The following is a 22769-nucleotide window of genomic DNA, read 5'->3' on the forward strand; positions in this document are numbered from 1 at the left end:
CAATTCTTGATCTAGTCCTAAGTGGAGCACAGGATCTGGTCCAAGTGGTGAATATAGCTGGGCCACTTGGTAATAGTGACCATAATATAATTAAATTTAATATCTTTGTGGCAGGAAAAGCACCACAGCGGCCCAACACTGCAGCATTTAATTTCAGAAAGGGGAACTACACAAAAATGAGGAGGTTAGTTAAACAGAAATTAAAGGGTACAGTGCCAAAAGTGAAATCTCTGCAAGCTGCGTGGAAACTTTTGAGACCCCATAATAGAGGCTCAACTTAAATGTATACCCCAAATTAAAAAACATAGTAAGAGAACCAAAAAAAAAGGCACCGTGGCTAAACAACAAAGTAAAAGAAGCAGTGAGAGGCAAAAAGGTATCCTTTAAAAAGTGGAAGTTAAATCCTAGTGAGGAAAATAGAATGGAACATAAACACTGGCAAATGAAGAGTAAAAATACCATTAGGAAGATCAAAAAAGAATTTGAGGAACAGTTAGCCAAAGACTCAAAATGTAATAGCAATTTTTGTTTTTAAGTACATCAGAAGCAGGAAGCCTGCTAAACAACCAGTGGGGCCACTGGACGATCGAGGTGCTAAAGGAGCACTCAAGGACAATAAGGCCATTGTGGAGAAGCTAAATGAATTCTTTGCATCAGTCTTCATGGCTGAGGACGTGAGGGAGATTCCCAAACTTGAGCCATTCCTTTTAAGTGACAGATGTGAGGAACTGTCCCAGATTGAGGTATCATTAGAGGAGGTTTTGGAACAAATTGATAAATTAAACAGCAATAAGTCACCAAGACCAGATGGTATTCACCCAAGAGTTCTGAAGGAACTCAAATGTGAAATTGCAGAACTACTAACTGTAGTCTATAACCTATCATTTAAATCAGCTTCTGTACCACATGACTGGAGGATAGCTAATATGATGCCAGTTTTTAAAAAGGGCTCCAGAGGTGATCCTGGCAATTACAGGCCTGTAAGCCTGACTTCAGTACCGGGCAAACTGGTTGAAACTATAATAAAGAACAATATTGTCAGACGCATAGATGAACATAATTTGTTGAGGAAGAGTCAACATGGTTTTAGTAAAGGGAAATCATGTCTCCGCCAACTATTAGAATTCTTTGAGAGGGTCAACAAGCATGTGGGCCAAGGGGATCCAGTGGATATAGTGTACTTAGATTTTCAGAAAGCTTTTGAAAAGGTCTCTCACCAAAGGCTCTTATGCAAAGCAAGCTGCCGTGGGATAAGAGGGAAGGTCTTCTCATGGATAGGTAACTGGTTAAAAGATAGGAAAAAAAGGGTAGATATAAATGGTCAGTTTTCAGAATGGGGAGAGGTAAATAGTGGTGTCTCCCAGTGGTCTGTTCTGGGAGCAGTCCTATTCAACATATTCATAAATGATCCAGAAAAGGGGGTAAACAGTGAGGTGGCAAAATTTGCAGCCTCAGACTCAAATTGAGCAGAGTAGCCCAGCCCACTCCGAGCTGGTCTCCCCGGACGCCAGTGGCCACATACATGTGCCCTCCATGCCGGAGACCCTGCAGGCAGCTCGAGACATAATGTCTCTCCTGGTACCGGCTGCACCAACCCCAGCGGCTCCCCGGTCCAGAGGCAAGCTGGCGCTCGGACAGCCACAGTCACTACCCGGGTGGTACTGGTCACGGTCGAGGGAAGAAGGTTCCCAGCACTGTTCTCCACAGAGTGACCGCCTCACTCACAGCCCACGCCAGTCCCCCACCAGATTGTCTAGCTGGGTGCCGAGCAGCAGGGATTCCAGTCACCGCTCCACATTGAGGGAGCGCAGGCCTCAAGATCAGAGTGTGCAACACAGGGACTGGGACAGATGGCACCGGAGGTCGCCGACTCCAAGAAGCTACCGTAGCCCCTCGTGGTACCGACATCGACGCCGCCCACGCTCTCCGTCCTGGTCAAGGTCCCTGGCATGGAACCGCTCCCACAGCCCCAGGCATAGATCGCCGGCAACTGGCCGTCACGGATCCGCCCGACGGAGCCGTTCGCGGAGCAGCCGTTACAGATGGTACTCCCACTCTGCTACAATGGACTGAAGGTCTCGAGCCTGGTACCGTTCACGACACTGTTACTCGACCCCATCTCGGGATAGCAGCTGTTCATATGCAAGCCCCGTCTCCCCTCAGAGCCGACAGTTGTCGGACCGGGCAAGTCTGGCGGGGCAGCCCGCTCGGACAGTGCCACAGCAAGTGCAGTGGAACCAGGCTCCCTGGCCAGAGCCCTGGTACCAAGGGACCCCGTGGGCCTCAACATAGCCCCCGGTGGTGGCTCGCTCGGTAGCCGGGGCCTCGGAAAGACCATCGGCCTCCCCCTCTTGGCCTCCCCGTTTCAGCCCCCCAGGAGTGCTCTTCCCCAGCCCCGCGCTCAGATGGGGACCAAGCGTTGGGTTCTGTGGCACTGGTGGGGACGCAGAGCACTGCGCCCCCATCCTCATTCTCCCATGATGAGGCAATCCAGCCCCTTCTCCTCCTGTTCCCCAGGAGGACACAAAAGCCCACCAAGAGGTCTTGAAAAGGGTGGCTTCGAGCCTCAGTCTACAGGCTGAAGAGGTGGAGGAACCTTCGAACTCCCTCTTTGATGTCCTCTCGGCCACTGTGCTGGCCAGGGTGGCCCTTCCTCTCCACGAAGGGGTGGCCAAGATCTCCAATGCCTTGTGGCAGATGCTGTTTTTCCTGCCCCCTCCCATATCTAAGAGGGCAGAGTGGAAGTATTTTGTGCCCACCAAGGGGCACAAATATCTATACACCCACCCTGCCCCCAACTCCCTAGTGCTAGAGGGGGTCAACCACAAGGAGCGTCAGAGCCAACCCGCTCCCTCCCCTAAGAATTAAGGACTCGAGGAGGCTGGACTTGTTTGGTAGAAAGCTTTATTTTTCCTCGAGCTTCCAACTGAGCGTGGCAAACCATGAAGCCCTGCTGGGCAGATATGACTTTAACTTATGGGTCTGAATGCCAAAGTTCACTGACTCCCTCCAGGAGCATGATAGGAAGGAGTATACGACCCTGGTAGAAGAGGGCACAGCTGCTGCCAGATCAGCCCTTCAGACAGCCTCGGATGCAGTGGATACGACTGTAAGAACTGTGGCCTCTGCGGTGTTCATGAGGAGGGCGTCATGGCTTCTGTTGTCCAGGTTGTCAGCGAGGCACAGAGCTCCCTGCAGGGCCTCCCCTTCGATGGCAAGGCCCTTTTCGCGGAGCAAACAGACGTGAAATTACACGGTCTCAAGGACTCTCACACAGCCTTAAAGACTCTTGGTCTATATGTCCCGGCCATGGCCAGGAGCAAGTTCAAGCCTCAGCAGGCACCCAGCCAGGCCACCCACCCACTACAGATATGAGCCTCCCTATAAAAAATCTAGGGACTATAAGAAATGCCCACAGCAGCAGTCTCAGCCTGCGCCCCAGCCTGGCCTCTCAGGGCAAGCAGGAGGGTAAGCGCCAGTTTTGATGGGACACCCGGGGACAACTTATCAGTCTGCATCAGAGATCCGCCCGACCTACCCTTCTCCAACTCCTAGGTCACATGTCAGCGTGTACGTACGTGGTACGTCACACCAGACTCAGGATGCAGCCCATTCAGCTCAGGCTAACCTCGATGTTCTCCCAGTCTAGAGACAGTCTGAACAAGGTCCTCACCGTGCCCGAGGCCATTTACATTCGGACACATTACCCACCAAGTTAATGAATATTTCAGATCTTGCCCAAATACACACTTATAGCCATTTCTTATGAACTAAACTAAAATTTATTAAAAAAGAAAAATGAGAGAATATTGGTTAAAAGATCATTATACATACAGATATGAACAGAGTTCTGAGATCAGTTTCATAGCAGAGTCTTTTTAGAATTAGTCTATAGGTGCAGTCCCAATGTTCAAATACTCAATATCAGGGCAGTCCAGATGGGACTGGAGATCTCAGTCTTAGGACTCGAACGTCCTCAGAATGGAACTTAAGCAGATCTGAGATGATAGGATCAGGTCCCAAGAGTTTTTATAGAGATTTTTTGCATCCTCTTGGCAGTTGTCCTTGGTGAACAATAGGCTTTTGAAGTAACGTTCTATTTCCTAAACATTGTTGGTAATTAGCTACATGGATTAACATTAGGGTTACCATATTTTAATTTTAAAAAGGAGGACACTCCATGGGGCCCCGTCCCAACTCCACCCCTTCCCCGCCCCAACTCTGCCCCCCTCCCCGGAACGCTCCGCCTCCTGCTCCTCCCCCCCCCCCGCTTCCTGCGAATCAAATGTTCTCAGGAAGCCTGAAATTGGGAGGCAGCAGGTAGGCTGGGGCGGGGTGCGGCGCGGCTAAGTCCGGCCCCCCTGGCTGAGCAGCTCCCTTCGGTGGCCGGTTGGCCCAGGCCAAGAGGCTCTAGCCCTGGCGTCTCCCGCCCGGCTCGGGCCCTAGGGCCCCGGCCAAGTGCCCGCGCACCTGGCTCCAGCTGAGCACCGCTCTGGCCCCAACCACGTGCCCCCGGTCCCGGCTCCGGCCAAGCACCGCACTGACCCCCGGCCCTGCACCGCCGGGCCCTCCCTCCCTATTTTCTCGGACATGTCCGGCTTTTTGGGATTTCCCCCTGGACGGGGATTTGAGGCCCAAAAAGCCAGACATGTCCGGGAAAATCCGGACGTATGGTAACCCTATTAACATAAGAGAAGTGCCTAGCACCCACCATTTGTAGGTGATTTACTGTATACTTCAAAGAGAAATCAAGACAGTGATATCACTATATTTACAGTTCATTTAAATGTGAATATCTTATTTTGATCTCTGGATTAACAGAATACAGCAATAGACAGGAACTGTTTGATTACATTCTACCAATATATATGTAAACACAAAAAAACATTATCTATCAATATGTCTCTAAAGGTTGAAGCTGGGTCAATTAGTCTGCAATTTGCTTAACCCTTTCTGGCCCTATGTCACACATGTTTATGTACATATTGGAAGTAGTGGGCAGCATGGTAACTACACTTGCAGTGCACTTTAACGTTTTCTCTGGAACTTGATTATAGTCTACATTTTCACTGCCTTTATAACATTTTTAGCTTTTAAAAAAAATGGAAGAGGTCTGTTTAAATTTAAGAATTGTCTCCCTTGTCCTATGAGATATTACTTGTGTCATAACTATAAAGGGAAGGGTAATAGCTGTCCTGTGTACAGTACTATAAAAATCCCTCCTGGCCAGAGACTCCAAAATCCTTTTCCATGTAAAGGGTTAAGAAGCTCAGGTAACCTGGCTGGCATCTGACCTAAAGGACCAATAAGGGGACAAGATACTTTCAAATCTTGGCGGGGGGGGGAAGGCTGTTGTTTGTGTTCTTTGTTTGGGAGTGTGTTCGTTCTCGGGGACTGAGAGGGACCAAACATCAATCCAGGTTCTCCACATCTTTCTAAACAAGCCTCTCCTATTTCAAACTTGTAAGTAAATAGCCAGGCAAGGCGTGTTAGTTTTCCTTTGTTTTTCTCAACTTGTAAATGTACCTTTTACTAGAGTGTTTATCTTTGTTTGCTGTACTTTGAACCTGAGACTAGAGGGGAGTCCTCTGAGCTCTTTAAGTTTGATTACCCTGTAAGGTTAATTTCCATACTGATTTTACAGAGATGATTTTTACCTTTTTCTTTAATTAAAAGCCTTCTTTTTAAGAACCTGATTGATTTTTCCTTGTTCAAGATCCAAGGGGTGGATCCTGATTCACCAGGAGTTGGTGGGAGGAAGGAGGGGGGATGGTTAATTTCTCCCTGTTGTAGATCCCAGGGGGGTTGGAACTGATTCACCAGGAGTTGGTGGGAGGAAGGAGGGGAATGGTTAATTTCTCCTTGTTTTAAGATCCAAGGGATTTTGGATTTGTTTTCACCAGGGATTTGGTGAAGGTTTTTCAAGGCTTCCCAGGAAGGGAATCCATTGAAATGGTGGCAGCCGAACCAGAGCTAAGCTGGTAGTTAAGCTTAGAAGTTTTCATGCAGGCCCCTACATTTGTACCCTAAAGTTCAAAGTGGGGATCCAGCCCTGACAACTTGTCATTCTGGTATCTAGCTAAATAGATTAGTAATGTTTTATTTATTTATTTATTTATTAATGGAGATATCCTATCTCCTAGAACTGGTAGGGACCTTTAATAGTGGCCAGCACCAGATTCTTCAGTGGAAGGTGCAAGGAAGACTGCAGTAGGCAGTTCCTTCTAGTCAGGGGTGGCCAACCTGAGCCTGAGAAGGAGCCAGAATTTACCAATGTACATTTCCAAAGACCCACAGTAATACGTCAGCAGACCCCCATCAGCACTCCCCCTCTGCTCTCAGAGTCTCCCACCCCAACCAGCCCTGCCGATCAGCGCCTCCCCCTCCATCGCTGTTTCATGGCATGCAGGAGGCTGGGGTGGGGTGGGGTGGGGAGCGAGGGCACAGCAGGCTCAGGGGAGGGGGCAGGAAGGGATGGAGCGGGGGCAGGGCCTGTGGCAGAGCCAGGGGTTGAACAGTGAGGACCCACCCTGGCACATTGGAAAGTTGGCGCCTGTAGCTCCAGCCCTGGAGTCGGTGCCTATACCCGGAGCCGCATATTAACTTCTGAAGAGCCGCATGTGGCTCCAGAGCCGCAGGTTGGCCACCCCTGTTCTAGTACATCCAAATTCCTAATATTTAGAGAGATTGGCTTAAGCATCAAAGCATGAGGTTTTATATTCCTTCCGAATTTTTTCTCAGCATTATTTATTATAACTCTGCATACATTCTAAAAAAGAAAAACATTAATTATGCATGCAAAAGTGGGCTAGGTACTTCAGAATAAGATAGGTCCTTGCTCTTAAGAGCTTGCAGTCATAGATGGAGGATGCTGAAAGGGATATGGTATAAAAGCAAAATGAATAAGATGAATTTTGGCTTGTCTTATTAGTTTAATTACCGTATATACTCGTTCATAAGCCAAATATTTTTGGGAAAAAAGTGAAGCATCAAGGAGTTGGGGGTCAGCTTATAAACGGGTCTACACTAAAATTTGATGATTTTAAACTCTATGGAATCATTGAATTGAATATCTAATACATTGTTGTTTTGTTTACCTGGAATGTCTGCAGGCATGCACTTCCCACAGCTTCTATTGGCTGGGAACAGCGAACCGTGGCCAAAGAGAGCTGAGGAGCTCTATGCCTGCAGACGCCCCAAGTAAACAAAACGTCCTGACCCACCAGCGGCTTACCCTGACAGCTGGGAGCCAAAGTGTGCCAACCCCTGAAAAATAGGGTCGGCTTATGAAAGGGTCATACAGTTATTACTATTTTTACCTAACCATCTTAGGAGGTTGGCTTATAAATGAACGGGCTAATGAACGAGTATATACGATACTTTTTTTTCCTTTCCTTCTTTTCCTTTATCCGCTCCCTCTGTGTCTGCCCTTAATCCAGCCCTGTCCTCTCATACAGTCTTCACTTTCCCCACATTCTGCCTCCTTGTTCTCTGTTCCTATATCTTGGACTGAATGTTAGAGTGCTACTTTTTTTTTTAATTCTCTCATGATGTATCTCGCTAATCAGAAGTTGCACTCTGCGGTCCCAAGTGTCTAGATCAGAAGTGTCTACAAATGTCAGCATAGTGTTTGCTAAGGTGAGGGCAGGGCCTCATGGTCTCTTCTGCTCCATTCCCAGAGACTCTGAACAGCTGCAGATGCTTCTCTTGAACAGTGAGTGAATGAGTGTGTGTGTGCATGCGCGCAGAGGGGCAACCCTTATAGTCTGGTGTAGGACTGGTGGGGGATGGGAGGTGAGCTTTACAATGTTTCCCTCTTAACAAAGGACATAAATCAGAAAAAAAGTAAAGTGAGCAAAACTCAAACAGCTTTTTTTTTAAAAAAGAATGTGTTATCATTGACTTATTGTTATATTATTATTATTTATAAGCCAGTAGCTGCCACAATATGCTAAGTATCATTCAAATACACAGATGATACAAACCTTACCCCCAAAAGCTCAGTATGTTATAATTTGTTTTAAAAAGAATTCCTTAAGAAAAATACTTGTTACAAGTAGACACTTTTTTTTATCCGTCTATCCTAATTAATTTGTGAAATATGCTGCTCCCTTGCTAAGGTGGTTCTTACAAACCGATAGTAATTGTGTAAATTAAGATCTCATAACTGAATTTGGAAGGTAGCCATATAATAAGTAATTTATAATGTCGAGCTGTTTTGTTCCATTATTTGGTCTTGATTAATATCAAATCCCGCACCTGGTTGACATATTTATGTGGCCTTCATGATGTACAGGTTCTGCAGAATTGATGCTTTTATTAAAAAATAAGTGCCTGTGACATGCTATAAATGAACTGAAGATGAACCGATGCAGCATCTTCCAGAGTCTGCAAACAGCCTGAAAGTAACTATGGTTCGGAGAGGCGGGAACTCCCCAGCTCTCATTCGTCTAATTAGGGATAATAACTCCATAGCCTAATGGCAACAATAGGTATTTCACCGAGAGTTGCTGTGATGAGGGCAATGAAGAAAGAAGGAGAAACATTGAAAGGAGGATAGGGAAAGAAGGAGAAACGATCAACCAAAATGGCTGTAGTCGTAGGTGAGGATATGTCCATACCATGTGATGCAGTTTGGAACAATTAATGGGCTTAGCAAATAAATAGTGATAAGGAAGGTCCAGATGCTGCCAGCCTTATGTTTAGTATTTTACTTTACAAATAGTCTGATTTCAATGATAACTACATTTTGTGTCTGTGGCTGGTTAATTGTATGTAAAAGGCTCATTCTACCTTTGATGTTTGTGCAAACCTCCTACTGACATCAGTGGGAGGCCTGGGGTAGTTTGATGGAAAATGCATTGTTTTAAGATAATTAAAAATGGAATTTTGCCCATTCCACAGAATGAGTTCAACACATCCAATTTGTAAAACACCAAATTTATGTATTTGGAGTCATTTTGAATGTTAATTGCTTTTAAAATGAAAGTTATTGCTGAACTTATTTCTTGAGTATAAATATTTGTAATATGCTTCTAAACAGGGGTTTTTGTTTTGAGTCCCCCCAAACTGTTTCTGAAGGTGGGAGAATTCACAGCAGTATTCTGTGATATGAATGCACACTGTATAAATATTGAATAAATTCTCATGCCACATTAGTTCGAGTTCTTATCTCAAGCAACAGTATCTCATGTTCTGTAGCTTCCTGGTACCACAGATAAAGTATATAAAACATTTTAAATGCTTTAGGCTTTTTGCCATTAGCTTGTCTCTGTGTTGAGTGATTCAGTGCTAAAGGTTAGAAAATGTTCATCTTAAAATGTGTTGTCATTCTAATGGCAGTCTTGCCATTTGTCTCATTTTTAGAAATGAAAAACCTTAATGTTCTAAGTTTTACGGCATTTTTCATTTCCATAAATATTTTACTTTCCATTCTTGTAAAAGAAAAATACAGAAATTAAGATGCATTATTCAACTACCAAGTTGTTGAAATGTTATAGACCTTATTTAGGGGGCAAAAGACACCCTCACATTAATTAACTTTATTTAAATACATATATTCATGAAGCTATCTTAAATAAATAAAGATTTAAAATTTATATCCACAATCATAATTCCACTGTCAAGAGAAATATGTATTAGTCCATTAGTATAGAATTCAAGGTATTAGGCTGCAGGTCCCTCTGAAAATGGAGAGGCATGAAGGGATTTCTCTTTGGAAATGCAGATGTCAGCTGTGTGTGCTTTGAATTGTCAGTAATAATGTTACCACAGGCTGACATTTTAGCCTATGTTTATATCATAGTCTTGTTCTAGAATCATTAAAGTTGTTAAGGCAGTTGTGGCATATGTTCTGTTATGGTTCAGTAAATCAAGGCATGTGCGGTGCTTGTATGCATATTTTGTGTGGGTGTATATAGTATGTACTGAATTATTCATATTATTTAAGGTACTGATTTGGGGAATAAAAAGGAATATGTTCTGCTGGCAGTTTATTTCCTGACCAAATTTAAAAAAAAAAAAAAAAAAAGAGAGATTCTTAGTCCATCCCAGACCAAGCTAAATATTTACTGGTTACACAGACTTAGAGTGCTTTATTGAAGTAGAGCCTGGCAGCACTGTGATAGCGTTTCCATTAAAAACACTGTGCTTGTGGGATTTATAATTCAAATACCACACTTTTGCCATCTGCACATTTATCCATAAGAAAATGTCTATGGTATAGTTGGACAACGTAGGCTCAGGCATGACAAAATAAACAGCAATTTTCAGCCTTCCCACTTCCTACCTGAAGAATCCCTATTGGGCTAGTGAATTTTTTTCTCCTTTACCGTGACTGTTTGTCTACAAGTCCTGAAATCCTACATTTTATTAAAATATTTTTTTGCATAATTTTCCACCCAGAAGATTCAAAGTGGACCGGTGGGGCATACATTTTGATTTAACATATTTATAAAATTTGCTTTGTTTGGATATAGTTTGCGCTATTTAAACTATAGGCTCAGACATGACCAAATACCCTTTCGCTATTTTTAGCAGGGGACAGTCTGTGACTGGACAGCAGGGAAGGAGAGAAGTCCAAAATGCATGGCAGAAGGAGATTTTTTCCCCCACACTCCCCTCCTTTGGTTCTCTGCTTAGCCATTGGCTGGGCAAGGGGGGTTGGGCCAGCTGATAGGCAAGGCACCTGGCAGCTAATTTAAGATAGCCTGGGTTTTTCAAAAGCCTTTTATTCTCCAGTTAGCTGCAAAGAAGCAGTTCCTGTTTAGCCATATCTGGAGTAAGAAAACATTGGACAACACCGGAGGAGGCATGGGAAAAGAGTCAGCACATGTTGGGCAAGTAGTAACAAAGGGTTGGAAGGATTTTAGATTCTGGGGAACTTTGATTCAGAGGGGTCACCTTCTCCACACATGCCAGGTCTTGGGCTGGGACTGACCCTCCCCCCCCCCCTTCCTCCCTAGCAGCAATAGTGGCAGCTTGCTCCAGTAGTGGGGCAATGATACAGGGAGCTTCCATGTCTGAAAGTTTCTTCCCCATCTTCCCTGCTGTTCTGGTTGGTTGTGTAATTGTGTCCCCATTAGGGAGGAATGGGGCACACTACTAGGTGGAACATAGCCACCCTGTAGGGACCTGTGTGTGGTCTCCACAGCCCCTGTAGACAGGGTGGCAGAAGTCAGAGCCAGATGGCTGCAGTTAAGGGGGAGAGAGGAGGGAGCTGCTGCTTCTGTGGCATGGGGAACAGGGCTGTATAGAAGGGGTGATGGGGACTGGGCGGCTGGGATAGCAAGTGAGACCCAGCCAAGCTCTCATGGGAGTCCCACTTCTTAGATGGAGCAGTATATCTATTTTATACCCACAGGTTGGCAGATGGGTACACAGATCCTACTGCCTAAGCAGTCTCTGGCCACCCACAATTGCAAGAGCACCTCTTATACCAAGTCGTGGTTCAGGGTTCCAAGGTGAGGAACAGGTTCTATGTGCCAGAGAGGGAAACTCAGCTGATGAACACAGGGTGCAAATCCCTGCTTGAGATGGAGACATTGGGAGAGAGGGTTGATGTTTGTATCTGGGGGCATTTTGTTGTGCATTGAACCCACAAGCAGGCAGCCACGTCAGAAAGTGTATCACAACTGAGCTTAAAAGCTGGTGCCCCTTGCCTTTGATGATATGGAGCTGGGGCCAGCTCATATCACTGCTGCATGCAGTGATGGCTGAGCTGTACTCACCTGAGTGCATCCGAAGAAGTGAGGTTTTTACTCACGAAAGCTTATGCCCAAATAAATCTGTTAGTCTTTAAGGTGCCACCAGACTCTTTGTTGTTTTTGTAGATACAGACTAACACGGCTACCCCCTGATACTTGTACTCACCTGATGTCCTGCTTATTCACCAGGGCAAAAAATGATTTTTGGGGACTGCACTGGATTAAATTTAAGGATTAGGATACAGAGGGATGTGGAGCTGATTCTGCAGTTATGGCCTTGTGCTCAGTTGGTTTGGTTTGAGATGTTCCCAAGATGAATTTGGTGAGTGGGACCACTGAGCCAGCCCATGTTGACAGGATGTGAAAAAATGTGAGCCATGAGGTAGCCAGGATAATTATGGAGTTTGGAGTGGACTGTGATAACACAGGCATATCTGATACAATGGTCCTGAGTTATTTTAGGTATGATGGAGTGCATCTGTCAAATGCTGGGGCTGGTGTTTGGCTCCTTGACCAGGGGTTGGGTCAGGCAGGAGATGGGTACCAGGCATGGTGGGTGTGGGGTGTACCCATATTAGTTGCTGGTGTCTCTCTTATCTGGTGTCCAGAATGGGTAAAGGCTAAATGGGCCAGCTCCCAGAGGTAAATGAGATATGGCATTTTACAGTTGGACTTAGCACTCGTAAGCAGGGAGGAGCCTGATGTCTTCGCAGACTGATGCACTCGCTGCTTTCCACCATCTGGTGGCCTCTGTCATCACACCCCCTTTTACGTGGGGGAGGGAAGGAGAGAGGTTTCACAACAGAGCTGAGTCCATGGGGTAGATCGGGGATGGTCCACTCTGAGTTACTGTTTGGTTTCTGATTGAAGCCCTGTAACCCTCACTGGAACCAGTAAATGGCTCATGTGAGAAAGGGGTGTGTGTGGGGGGAGGAAGTATAATGTCCCTTTCTGAGGTATAATTAATAAAGTTACAGTCTCCATCACATGTGTCATTCATTCATCTGTTTGGCTTAATGGATAGCAACTTTCAGCCTCCCCACTTCCTACCTGAAGAACTGGGTTAGTTAATTTTTTCTCCTTGATGGGGATTAGGGGTTGTATTAAAAACAAAACAGTGTTAACAAAAGTACTATGGATTACAACCATAGCACCTTGTGTTGTGATCTCCCAGGACAATTATACAGAGTTACACCATGTTAGTAAAGCTTAGATAGAAAGAGGTGTTAATTCAGCAGCCTTCTTTTTTTCTCTGGGGGCATGTCTCAACTTGAATTTTTACTCATGGTTTAATACACATTAATTAACCCATGCTAACACAATTGCCAATGCTAGTGTAGATAGACACAAATGTTTCTTGCTAGTTGTGTGTAAGACTAAAATACACTATTACAACAAACATTTGCTTCATGGAACAAAACGTGTGTAGTGTCTGCACTAGAATTTAAAACCTTGTTAATTAACATGTTAACACACAGCTAAAGTGCCATATCATCAAGCAGCACTGACCCAATAACAATCTCCCTTCACAAATTATCAGAACTTGCAAAATCCTGAAGTCAGTTTAGGTACTCAGATATTTATAGGTATTAAAAAAAAAATCTGATACATGTCTAATGAGACATGTCAAGTGTTAAATGTCCAGAATGGATTCTAAAACACATTATATGTTTTTGGAAAACAGTTTTAAAATATCTCTCTCTCACTGTAAGAGGGAATTTAAACAATCTCCAATTTTTAGTTTTTCCTCCCAAGTTATTTATTACAGCCTATGTTACCTCTTACTATTTTTTGCTAAAAGCTGGGGTCTTCTTTTTTAAATTGGGTGTTATCATTTGGAGACTTAAGATCAGTCTGGGACAAGTCTGTCTTTTATTTCTCTCTAGTGCTTTGTATTTCATTCTTTAGCAACACTTGCTAATCATGGTTAACTGCTAATAACAAAGAAAAGCCCTCCCAACACTACTTGAATTCAATATGTCCTTGATTTAAATTCAGAATTATGCTAAATTTCTGTTCCTTTCTAAAAGTGCATGCTTTGAAAGAGTGAAACCCATCCCAATTTTTTTACTTGGGTGGTTGATGAATTATTTCCAAGCTATTTCCTATGATTTCTGAACCACAGACTCTTACATCAGTCTAGCTTTGACCTTTACCCAAGGAAACCAGTGGTAATATACCGTAACTAGCTTTGAAATAAAAATTTGAGTGTCAGAACAGTGGGAGATAATTACTTCAGAGTAGGTGTGAGAAGGGAAAGGATTCTTTAAGGCAGAGAGAATAAGGTGATTAGAAGATTTCATATGGAATCAGTTAAAAGAATTGAAATTGCTAGCTACTAATGGCTTCAAATCAATTTATGCCACTACAGTAAAACCCTTTTAAATGGTTAACTGTAAAATAATTGTGTGAACACAATTTCCAGTTTTTTTCAGGATAAAAGATTTAAAATATTAGACCTAGTTTTTTGAAGATGTTATAAGAGATGAGTGCGCGGGGAAGTGGTTTTAGGAAAAGTAGCAGAATAATGGGGTAGTGAACTTCAACTTTTCTGGTTACATATTTTGAAGTTGAAAAGACTCCTTGAGAATCAGGTCTTTTCTTCCGTAACTTGTTGCAAAGATCAAGGTGGTGATGCCCTGTACTTTCCCAAATTGTAAATAGAAAATAAATCTGTGTCTGTGTTTAGTTAACCATTAAATTTCCTCTGAGTGGACAAGGTCAGTCATTATGTAGATGTGTTTTCATGTATGCTCCACACAGACTGGCTTGAATGAACAATGGAGTGGTGTCAAGTGTCAGTACCTAAAATTAGATCTCACAGCTATGCTGTGACTTAAATGAAGTGAACAATGAGAGTTTTGCTCACTCTTGCTTCTAGAATTTTCCCTACCCTAACTATTCATTAATTCAACTAGGCCTTCATTTAAAATGGAAAAAATAATCAGAAAAATGAGAAATGCTCCTTTCATGTTGATGCTGTACCATCCCTCTAATATTTTTGTTGAGAAATGGTTATTAATCTTTCCCTCTTTAATAGTTTAGGTTCTCCTTCTGCTCCTATATCTGCCTTTTGATTTAGGAATTGGGTGATACTTCTACTGATCACAAAGGCGGCCCCTTCTGATCCTCCTTTTTTTAAAAAAGAATAAATGTTGCTATTCTAAGAACATAAGAATGGCCCTACTGGGTCAGACCAAAGGTCCATTTAGCCCAGTATCCTGTCTTCCGACAGTGGCCAGTGCCAGATGCTCCAGAGGGAATTAACAGAACAGGTAATCATCAAGTGATCTATCCCCTGTTGCTCATTCCCAGCTTCTAGCAAACAAAGTCTGGGGACACCATTTCTGCCCATCCTGGCTAATAGCCATTGATGGACCTATCATCCATGAATTTATCAAGTTCTTTTTTGAACCCTGTTATGGTCTTGGCCTTCACAACATCCTCTGGTAAGGAGTTCCACAAGTTGACTGTGCATATTGTGAGGAAATACTTCCTTTAATTTGTTTTAAACCTGCTGTCTATTAATTTCATTTGGTGACCCCAGTTCTTGTGTTACGAGAAGTAGTAAACAACACTTCCTTATCTACTTTCTCAACACCAGTCATGATTTTATAGACCTCAGTCATATCTCCCCTTAGTCATCTCTTTTCTAAGCTGAAAAGTCTATCTTATTAATCTCTCCTCATACAGAAGACGTTCCATATCCCGAATAATTTTTGTTGCCCTTTTCCAATTCCAGTATATCTTTTTTGAGATGGGGCGACCACATCTGCACACAGTATTCAAGATGTGGGCATACTATAGAGTTATATAAAGACAACATGATATTTTCTGTCCTAGTTTCCTATTCCTATCCTATTCTAGTTTCCTATTTTCATTTCTTATAACTTTTCAAAGCTTTCATAGTTTACGGTCAAATTTTTGTGCCTTGTTCACTGCATGAAGAAAATTTTGTAGAGGTAATTTGTGAAAAAATGTGCATTATTTTTGAATGTGAAGGAGGAAGAGGCAGAGTGAGGTATGGGCTTGGCAAAATAAGTCTCAAATATTTTAGACTCTGGACATAATGCTAAAGCATGAACTATATGACTTGTATTACTATAAAATTGACACATTTGATTGAAATTAACATTTCTAAAATTAGCATTACATTTCTACATAATCTATTCCTATTCAGTTAATGGCAGCTACAGTAAGTTGCCACTTGCTATACTCTAAATATAACAAACCACATTATGATCATTTCCAGATGTGTGGTTTTTTTAATTGCCTTGCTTATCTGATATATTACACCAAATGAGTAAAGAAGGATATAAAATGAATTATTTCTTTCAGCTCTTGAAAGGTCACAGTTTAACACCTGAGAATTAAACAAGAACTTTAGTACCTTTTATGACTGAGCAATAATCTATTCTACCAATTTTTGCTGTCCTTACGTAATACTAGGGTTTTGTTTTTGTTTTGTTTTTTTTTCAGATTTTCTAATCTACAACTGTGTTAAACTTCATTTTCTATAACAAAAATGCTAATCTCTAATTCTTGGTACGAAAGCTGTTTGTAATACACGTGAAGCAAGGGTTTGAGTTAGCTTTGCAAGTTATATTGTCAGCTAGTTGTCATTAAAAATTATGAACAAAGTGGACTAAATAATATTAGTAAAACAGCACTATATTAAAATACTGTTATGGTTATCTTACACAATTCTATGCTTATGAAATCATCAATTTTAGATTACTTGCTCTCTTAGTTCTTGAACACACAAGTTTAGCAGGACATTTTTTTTAAAAAAATAAGCTATCATTGGATAAATAGGGCATCAGACCTCTTCAGTCCTAGAGAAATGTGTGCAAGCTGGGAAATTTGACAGGAATATGTATATTTTGTTATGTTTTGATGATATTCAGTGTATCTGTATATTTGTAAATATTTTGTTTATAAATATTTTGTAAGGCAAACTTCAGTTTAATCATAATTTGATAAACATTTAGGTTTTTTATATTATTTTTTGTCTAACTTGGCAGGGACAGCCAGTTGGAGAATGTGATTTTAACATTCGACTAGCATGTATAGAAAAAGAGATTATATTTCCACGGCATGAAAAGATGAAGAATGGTCTTATTGACAAAGCACAGGAACCATTCAGTGTTCGAAACAAACCATTTTTTGACATCCACGCTGCAAGAAAGGTAAATTTATTGAATTTAGGTTTATTAATGTTGTGGTGCTAAAGACAGTAGCTTAGTTCTGAATCTGGGTTTTCCCTCTGTTAATCTAGCTATAGCAATGTCAATTGCTAAGGGAGCATTCAGCTCTCCTTGGCTGGGATTTGGGAATTAGGGTCACTCTGAATATGGCATGTGGCTTTAATCTGTCTATTCCTTCTGGAGTACCATTTTCTCCATTTACAAAACCCTTCTTTACTTTTGCACAAACTTCAGTTTTATCTAACAATGCTGAACTGTTGTTGTAGTTGTGTTGGTTCCAGGATATTAGAGAGACAAGGTGTGAGAGGTAATATCATTTATTGGATGAACTTCTGTTGGTGAATGAGAAAAGCTTTCGAGCTACATAGAGCCCATCTTCAGGTCCTGAAGAATCAATGCTTGAGATTTGAAGACAAGAACCTGTTACTTTTTTTTTTAATGTGTTCCTTGATTTTCTGTTACCTTATTTAGCTGTTTATTTACAAATGTTAGAATTCCTAATTCTCATTGTGCACTTCTTCAGTGTAGAAAGGTGATTTCCTTCTGTACAGCTATTTTAAATTCTTCCATGTTGGTTGGCATGTGACCCTTATTTCTCCTAAAGCTAGCTGCTCATTTGTACTCATCCCTACCATAGCAGTTAGTCATATGTAGTCCTCTGCAAAACACTTATAGCTGAATGTAACGGTTGAGCATTGAATCACCTGCTTCCATGTGTTTTTATTATTGCCTAGAGTTTGAGGCAGGGAAAGGGCTTGCTGGGGAGTAGGCAGAATTGCAGAACCTTTTGGCTATCAGAGTGACTGATGAAAACTACAAGAAGGAGAAAATTCTTAGAACATGGTCTTCAAACAGAATGATAAATTAATAGAGTGTCCTGGTCCTGGGAAAGTTTCCGTCCAGAGACTGAGGCTCCTGAGCCACAAGTGGCTCTTTTATATCTCCTGCAGTTCTTTGCAGCACATAATATTAAAACACTCTGTGATTTAATTATTAACCAATCAGGATGCTTTTACTATGTCATTAACCAATTGTAGTTGATAAAATCCTAATACTTGGTAAGTTATTTTGCTGTGAGAATAATTACACACACACACACTAAATATTTCCCATGTCATACTGTTTAAATATGAATATATAGTACTATAGTAAATGAAACAAATTCACTCTACTGTGGCTCTTTTGCGTAATGTTGATTGCTACTTTGGCTCCTGAACCACTGAAGTCTGAAATCGCTGATCCAGAGAGACTTTATTTCTGATTGAGCCTTGTGAATTTAGTGCAGCATATGAGTGACCACTGTTTCTTTAGGTGTATTAAGTTATTTTGGACTGCCAACCAGGAAAATATTTTAAGTAACTAATTAGATAACATTGTATAGAGATTTTTGAATTCAAAATAAAATTTTCACAGGGAAAAAGTAGTTCTTGACTGAAATATATAGTAATTGTGCTTGAGATTTAAAAAAAATCTGAGGCAAAGAAAAGATTATCTGGAAGAATTACATTGTGCATAATTTATAGTTACTGGAAATGAACTGAGATCCCAGAAGATTTAACTTGATGATTTAAAAATTCACAAGGAAACTGAACTCTCTTTAAAACATATTTTAATATATTTATTCAAATCACGAAAAAAGCTTTTCCAGAGCTCAAGGTGCTATACAATCATAAACACATTCAAAACTTCTGTTTTATCCATTATGGCGGCAAATCACTTCAGAGAAGTGGGTCTGGAAATAATCAAAAAAGGGTGTATTCCATTCCCGATGGATGCTCCACTACCCACCCACCTCCCCTCTGCTTCGGAGCTCAAAGATTAAGCTCTGCAGTAGAGAAGGAACAGCGGCCGTTGGACCACACAACACTATAGATAGATGCCGCCCACGGTGTGAGATGGGGAGAAGTGTATGTGCGACCCAATGGGCACTGCTGCCCGAAGATCTCTGATCCCAAGCGCAGGGGACACTGCTGCATCTACGTTGAAACACCTTTGTGACACACATCTCAAAGTACATCATTTATTGCACATAGTGAATAACCTTCTATTATTCTCAAAGAAGTCTGGCAATTTATTATTCCATGGCAATAACTTATATGAAGAGATCTTGCTTCTCCACAAAGGAGGGTTCATGTCTCCCCCTCACTCTTCTCCATAGACACCCTCCAAAATGGGAGGAATACAAAAGGAGAAATCCACAGTCTCTAATAACCTAAGTGTTTACAGCCAGGGCCCAAAGGAGTGTAGCCATGGTAGAAATTCAACTCGAAAAGGAGTTGTCATTGAAAACAAAGAACCTCCTCTCTAAGGTAAAATCAGATTGCCTCATACTGCTGCATGACTCTTTTGAAGGAGTCATTTTGGACCACAAGGGGCCACCTAAATATTCTACAAAACCCAAATGCTGAAGAATTCCTTTTCCCTCCTGAAAGTCATCACAGTGGTGGATCCCTGGCAAAAGATATACTTCTCTCAAGATAGGTGGGGCATGAGGATGTTTGGAGAATGGCATGTCTTCCCTAAGGACCCTACCAACCAGATAATAGCACCCCAGAAGAGGTTTAGAGGCATCCTCTGCTCCCTCGAAGCTCCTACAACATGGTTGCAGCAATCCCTTGGCAGGAACAATATCGTATTTGCTGGACATTTTGTACCAGTTTAATCTAGTATCCTCTTTGTATTTCTGGAGCTGCACTTCCCAGCTAATCTTTTTATTGTCCCTCTAATATCCAGGAACCCCACCAAGTGCTGGGTTATGCTTGAAAAAAGATCTTGCATGTAGTGTCAACTCCAAAAGAAGAGGAGGAGTTTCTTAAGGCTATACTGCATCTTCTTTATTGTTAAGAAGAACTCAGATTGGATCTACATTGTTTTAGACCTGGAGGCTTAACAGACCAGACCAGTGTAGTGGTTCTGAAATTGTCTTTCACCATATCAGCAATTCTTCATGAGATTTTCTGACAGTTATGCTCTCGGAGAACATCTTTTTGTATCTCCATGCATCCATGTACTGGAATCTTCTCATGTTTGGTCACAGAAGGTATACTTGCCGGAACAAGACTAACATTGGTCACATAGCAGTGATTGCTGCTAAATTAAGTTTTCTAGGAACACCCCTTGTTCTGGTCTACATTCTGATCAGGACATTCTCATTTGTTACAGCATTTGGGTAGCCGCTCTGCAAACTCGCTCTGACTGTGTTCCCCAGGTACATGGATTTGTAATAAACCCGATGAGAAGCTCACTGAGACCCTCTCAGAGGGTTGATCACTTGGAGATTCTGAGAGATACAGATGAGATATCCAGAATTACAAAGAACAAAATACCCCCTTCACTTGTACTTCCAACTACTATGATGTCTAGAATCACACATAAAAGTAAAAACAACTAGGAGTCCGTTGGCATCTTAAAGACTAACAGATTTATTTGGGCATAAGCTTTCGTAGGTAAAAAAAGCTTTCAGATGTATGGATCTGAAGAAGTGGGTTTTTACCCACGAAAGCTTATGCCCAAATAAATCTGTTAACCTTTAATGTGCCACTCGACTCCTCGTTGTTTTCGTGGGCTCAGGCTAACACGGCTACCCCTTTGATACATAAACGTAAGTCCATGATTGAGGTTATACATGCAGGAACTCTAGAGATTTATCTTCTATCACAGAAATCATGCTCAAGAACACATCCAAAATAGTACAAATGCCCTGTAAAATGCTCCATTCTCTGTATTAGGGGGACAAAAAGTTCAGGAACACCTCTGAGAATCCCAGACTGCAGGGTCCTAATGACAAACAACAGTTTCTATGACTGTGGCACACATGTGGATCAGCACCACAGAAAAGAGGATCAAGAAGAGAGAAATTATGTGACATAAATTTGCTGGAGCTGAGGAGGGTCCAGCTGGCCCTAAAAAAAAAAAAAAATCTCAAATTCCACTTGCAAAACTATCACATACTAATAGTCAGACAGTACTATGAAATGAATATTAAAAAGGGTTTTATTTCAAATATTTTCTTTTAACTAACAGTGCACAAGTGTACACAAAGGCAGACAGTAAGGACTAATAAAAATATCAGTTTTGTGTTTCAAGAAAAAACTAATGTATAAAACAGTTCAAATTAGAGAAGCCAGAGGTGTCTTAGCGTATATTTAAATTAAGGAGGAGTAAGAGTTAAGTGTTAATCATGGAAGTATGCATCCGAAGAAGTGGGCTGTAGTCCACGAAAGCTTATGCTCTAATAAATTTGTTAGTCTCTAAGGTGCCACAAGTACTCCTGTTCTTTTTGCGGATACAGACTAACACGGCTGCTACTCTGAAACCTGTCATGGAAGTAGTTTTATATTAACATGCTGTTAGTTATTAATTCTGTAGGGGAATTTGTATGTTGTAATAGTTTTCCTTATAAAGACTTTGGTCTTATGGAGTAGTTAGCAATTTATACCCATTTTTAGGAGATAACGAAAAGGCTGATGATTTGTTAGTAAATATTTAGTGATCTCTTACAGGCAGTGTAATGGACTAAAGAGAGTTTTAAATGTGGTCTCTATTGGTAGACCAATTAAACAGCAGTATTAATCTACGCTGATGCTGAATTTTTTTATAAAATTTAAAACCATTATATGCAACGTTAAAAATGGGTAAGTTGCTTGCTTTATATATCATTGTTAACTGTTGACAGCTTATCCCTTAAGAGCTAGTTGCTGTCAGGAGCTAAAGCTCAGAATTTAGCGAAATGTGGTTTTAGTATTGTAGCTCTGTCAAAGTCAATACAGTTTAGAAATAGTTGCCAATAGATGACAATCAGAACTGATCTGTAGGGATCTGAAGCAGATATGTGGAACACCTTTTTATAGTTATCACCCGAAAAGACAGGAAGCTAGAGTCATGTTTGATTGCTTATTTTCTTGACTGTTTAAATAATATCTCTCTAGTGGTCTACACTCCTCCTGTTAACTATATGGCTATCTTTCACAATCCCTGAATATGAATATTTTTACTGTTTGGATCTAAAGCTTTGAATTTAAATAACACTACTTTTTGTTCCCTCTGGTCCCCTTCCAAATGTATATAGGTTGTATAGTTGGACTGTAAGCTTTTCTAGACAGAATATGTATTATTACCATCTGCAAAGTGTCAAGTACACCTCTACCCTGATATAACGCGACCTGATATAACACGAATTCGGATATAACGCGGTAAAGCAGCACTCCAAGGGGGGGGGGGGGGGGGGGGCCGGGACGGGCGGCCGGGGCTGCGCGCCCCGGTGGATCAAAGCAAGTTCAATATAACGCGGTTTCACCTATAACACGGTAAGATTTTTTGGCTCCCGAGGACAGCGTTATATTGGGGTAGAGGTGTTTATTGTTGATATAATGCCACTGTTACTAATAAAGCTTTGATATTCTGTTTTTGTGCCTGAGGTTTCCACTACTTTTTTTGTGTATTAAATTTTCTCCTCATCAGAATGTTTTGTGAAAAGATTAGGAGGAAAATGTATATATTAGTGGCATGAAGTACTAAATCTTAACTTGTTTTATAAACTCAGAACTGCTTCTGACATACTACTTGCTGAATATTTTCTATTCTTGCCTTTGCCACTGGATTTGGTAAAATAGCGAGTTTTTGAATGGATAGTCTTGTATCATTTTCATGAAGCAAGGCAGTCAGCAACTATATGGGGCAGAGAGAGGCAGAACTATCTGAAGAGCATTTTTTCCTATTGTATTTACAGAATGTTTTCAAAATATTATGAATCTTGCCCACTATGTATGTATGTAAGTATTATATCAAGTTGGCTTTAAAAATGTAAGGACTAAGAGAGCTATGCCCATGTAAGTTCTACTGAACATTATCATATTTT

The 22769-nt window shown here is 41.6% G+C and overlaps 1 protein-coding gene across 5 annotated transcripts in view; it reads left to right on the forward strand.

Annotated features, from left to right (window-relative positions):
- The window catches only part of RNGTT (RNA guanylyltransferase and 5'-phosphatase), a 412738-nt gene that overhangs the window by 195718 nt on the left and 194251 nt on the right, over positions 1–22769 (forward strand). For all 5 annotated transcript variants that reach the window (XM_034766053.1, XM_034766055.1, XM_034766058.1 and 2 more), the window contains one exon: positions 16730–16894. In XM_034766053.1, coding sequence (XP_034621944.1) covers positions 16730–16894 — 165 coding nt within the window. The remainder of the gene's footprint in view (positions 1–16729; positions 16895–22769) is intronic.

This window comes from Trachemys scripta, chromosome 3 (genome assembly GCF_013100865.1).
Source record: "Trachemys scripta elegans isolate TJP31775 chromosome 3, CAS_Tse_1.0, whole genome shotgun sequence".
NCBI classification, from domain to species: domain Eukaryota; kingdom Metazoa; phylum Chordata; order Testudines; family Emydidae; genus Trachemys; species Trachemys scripta.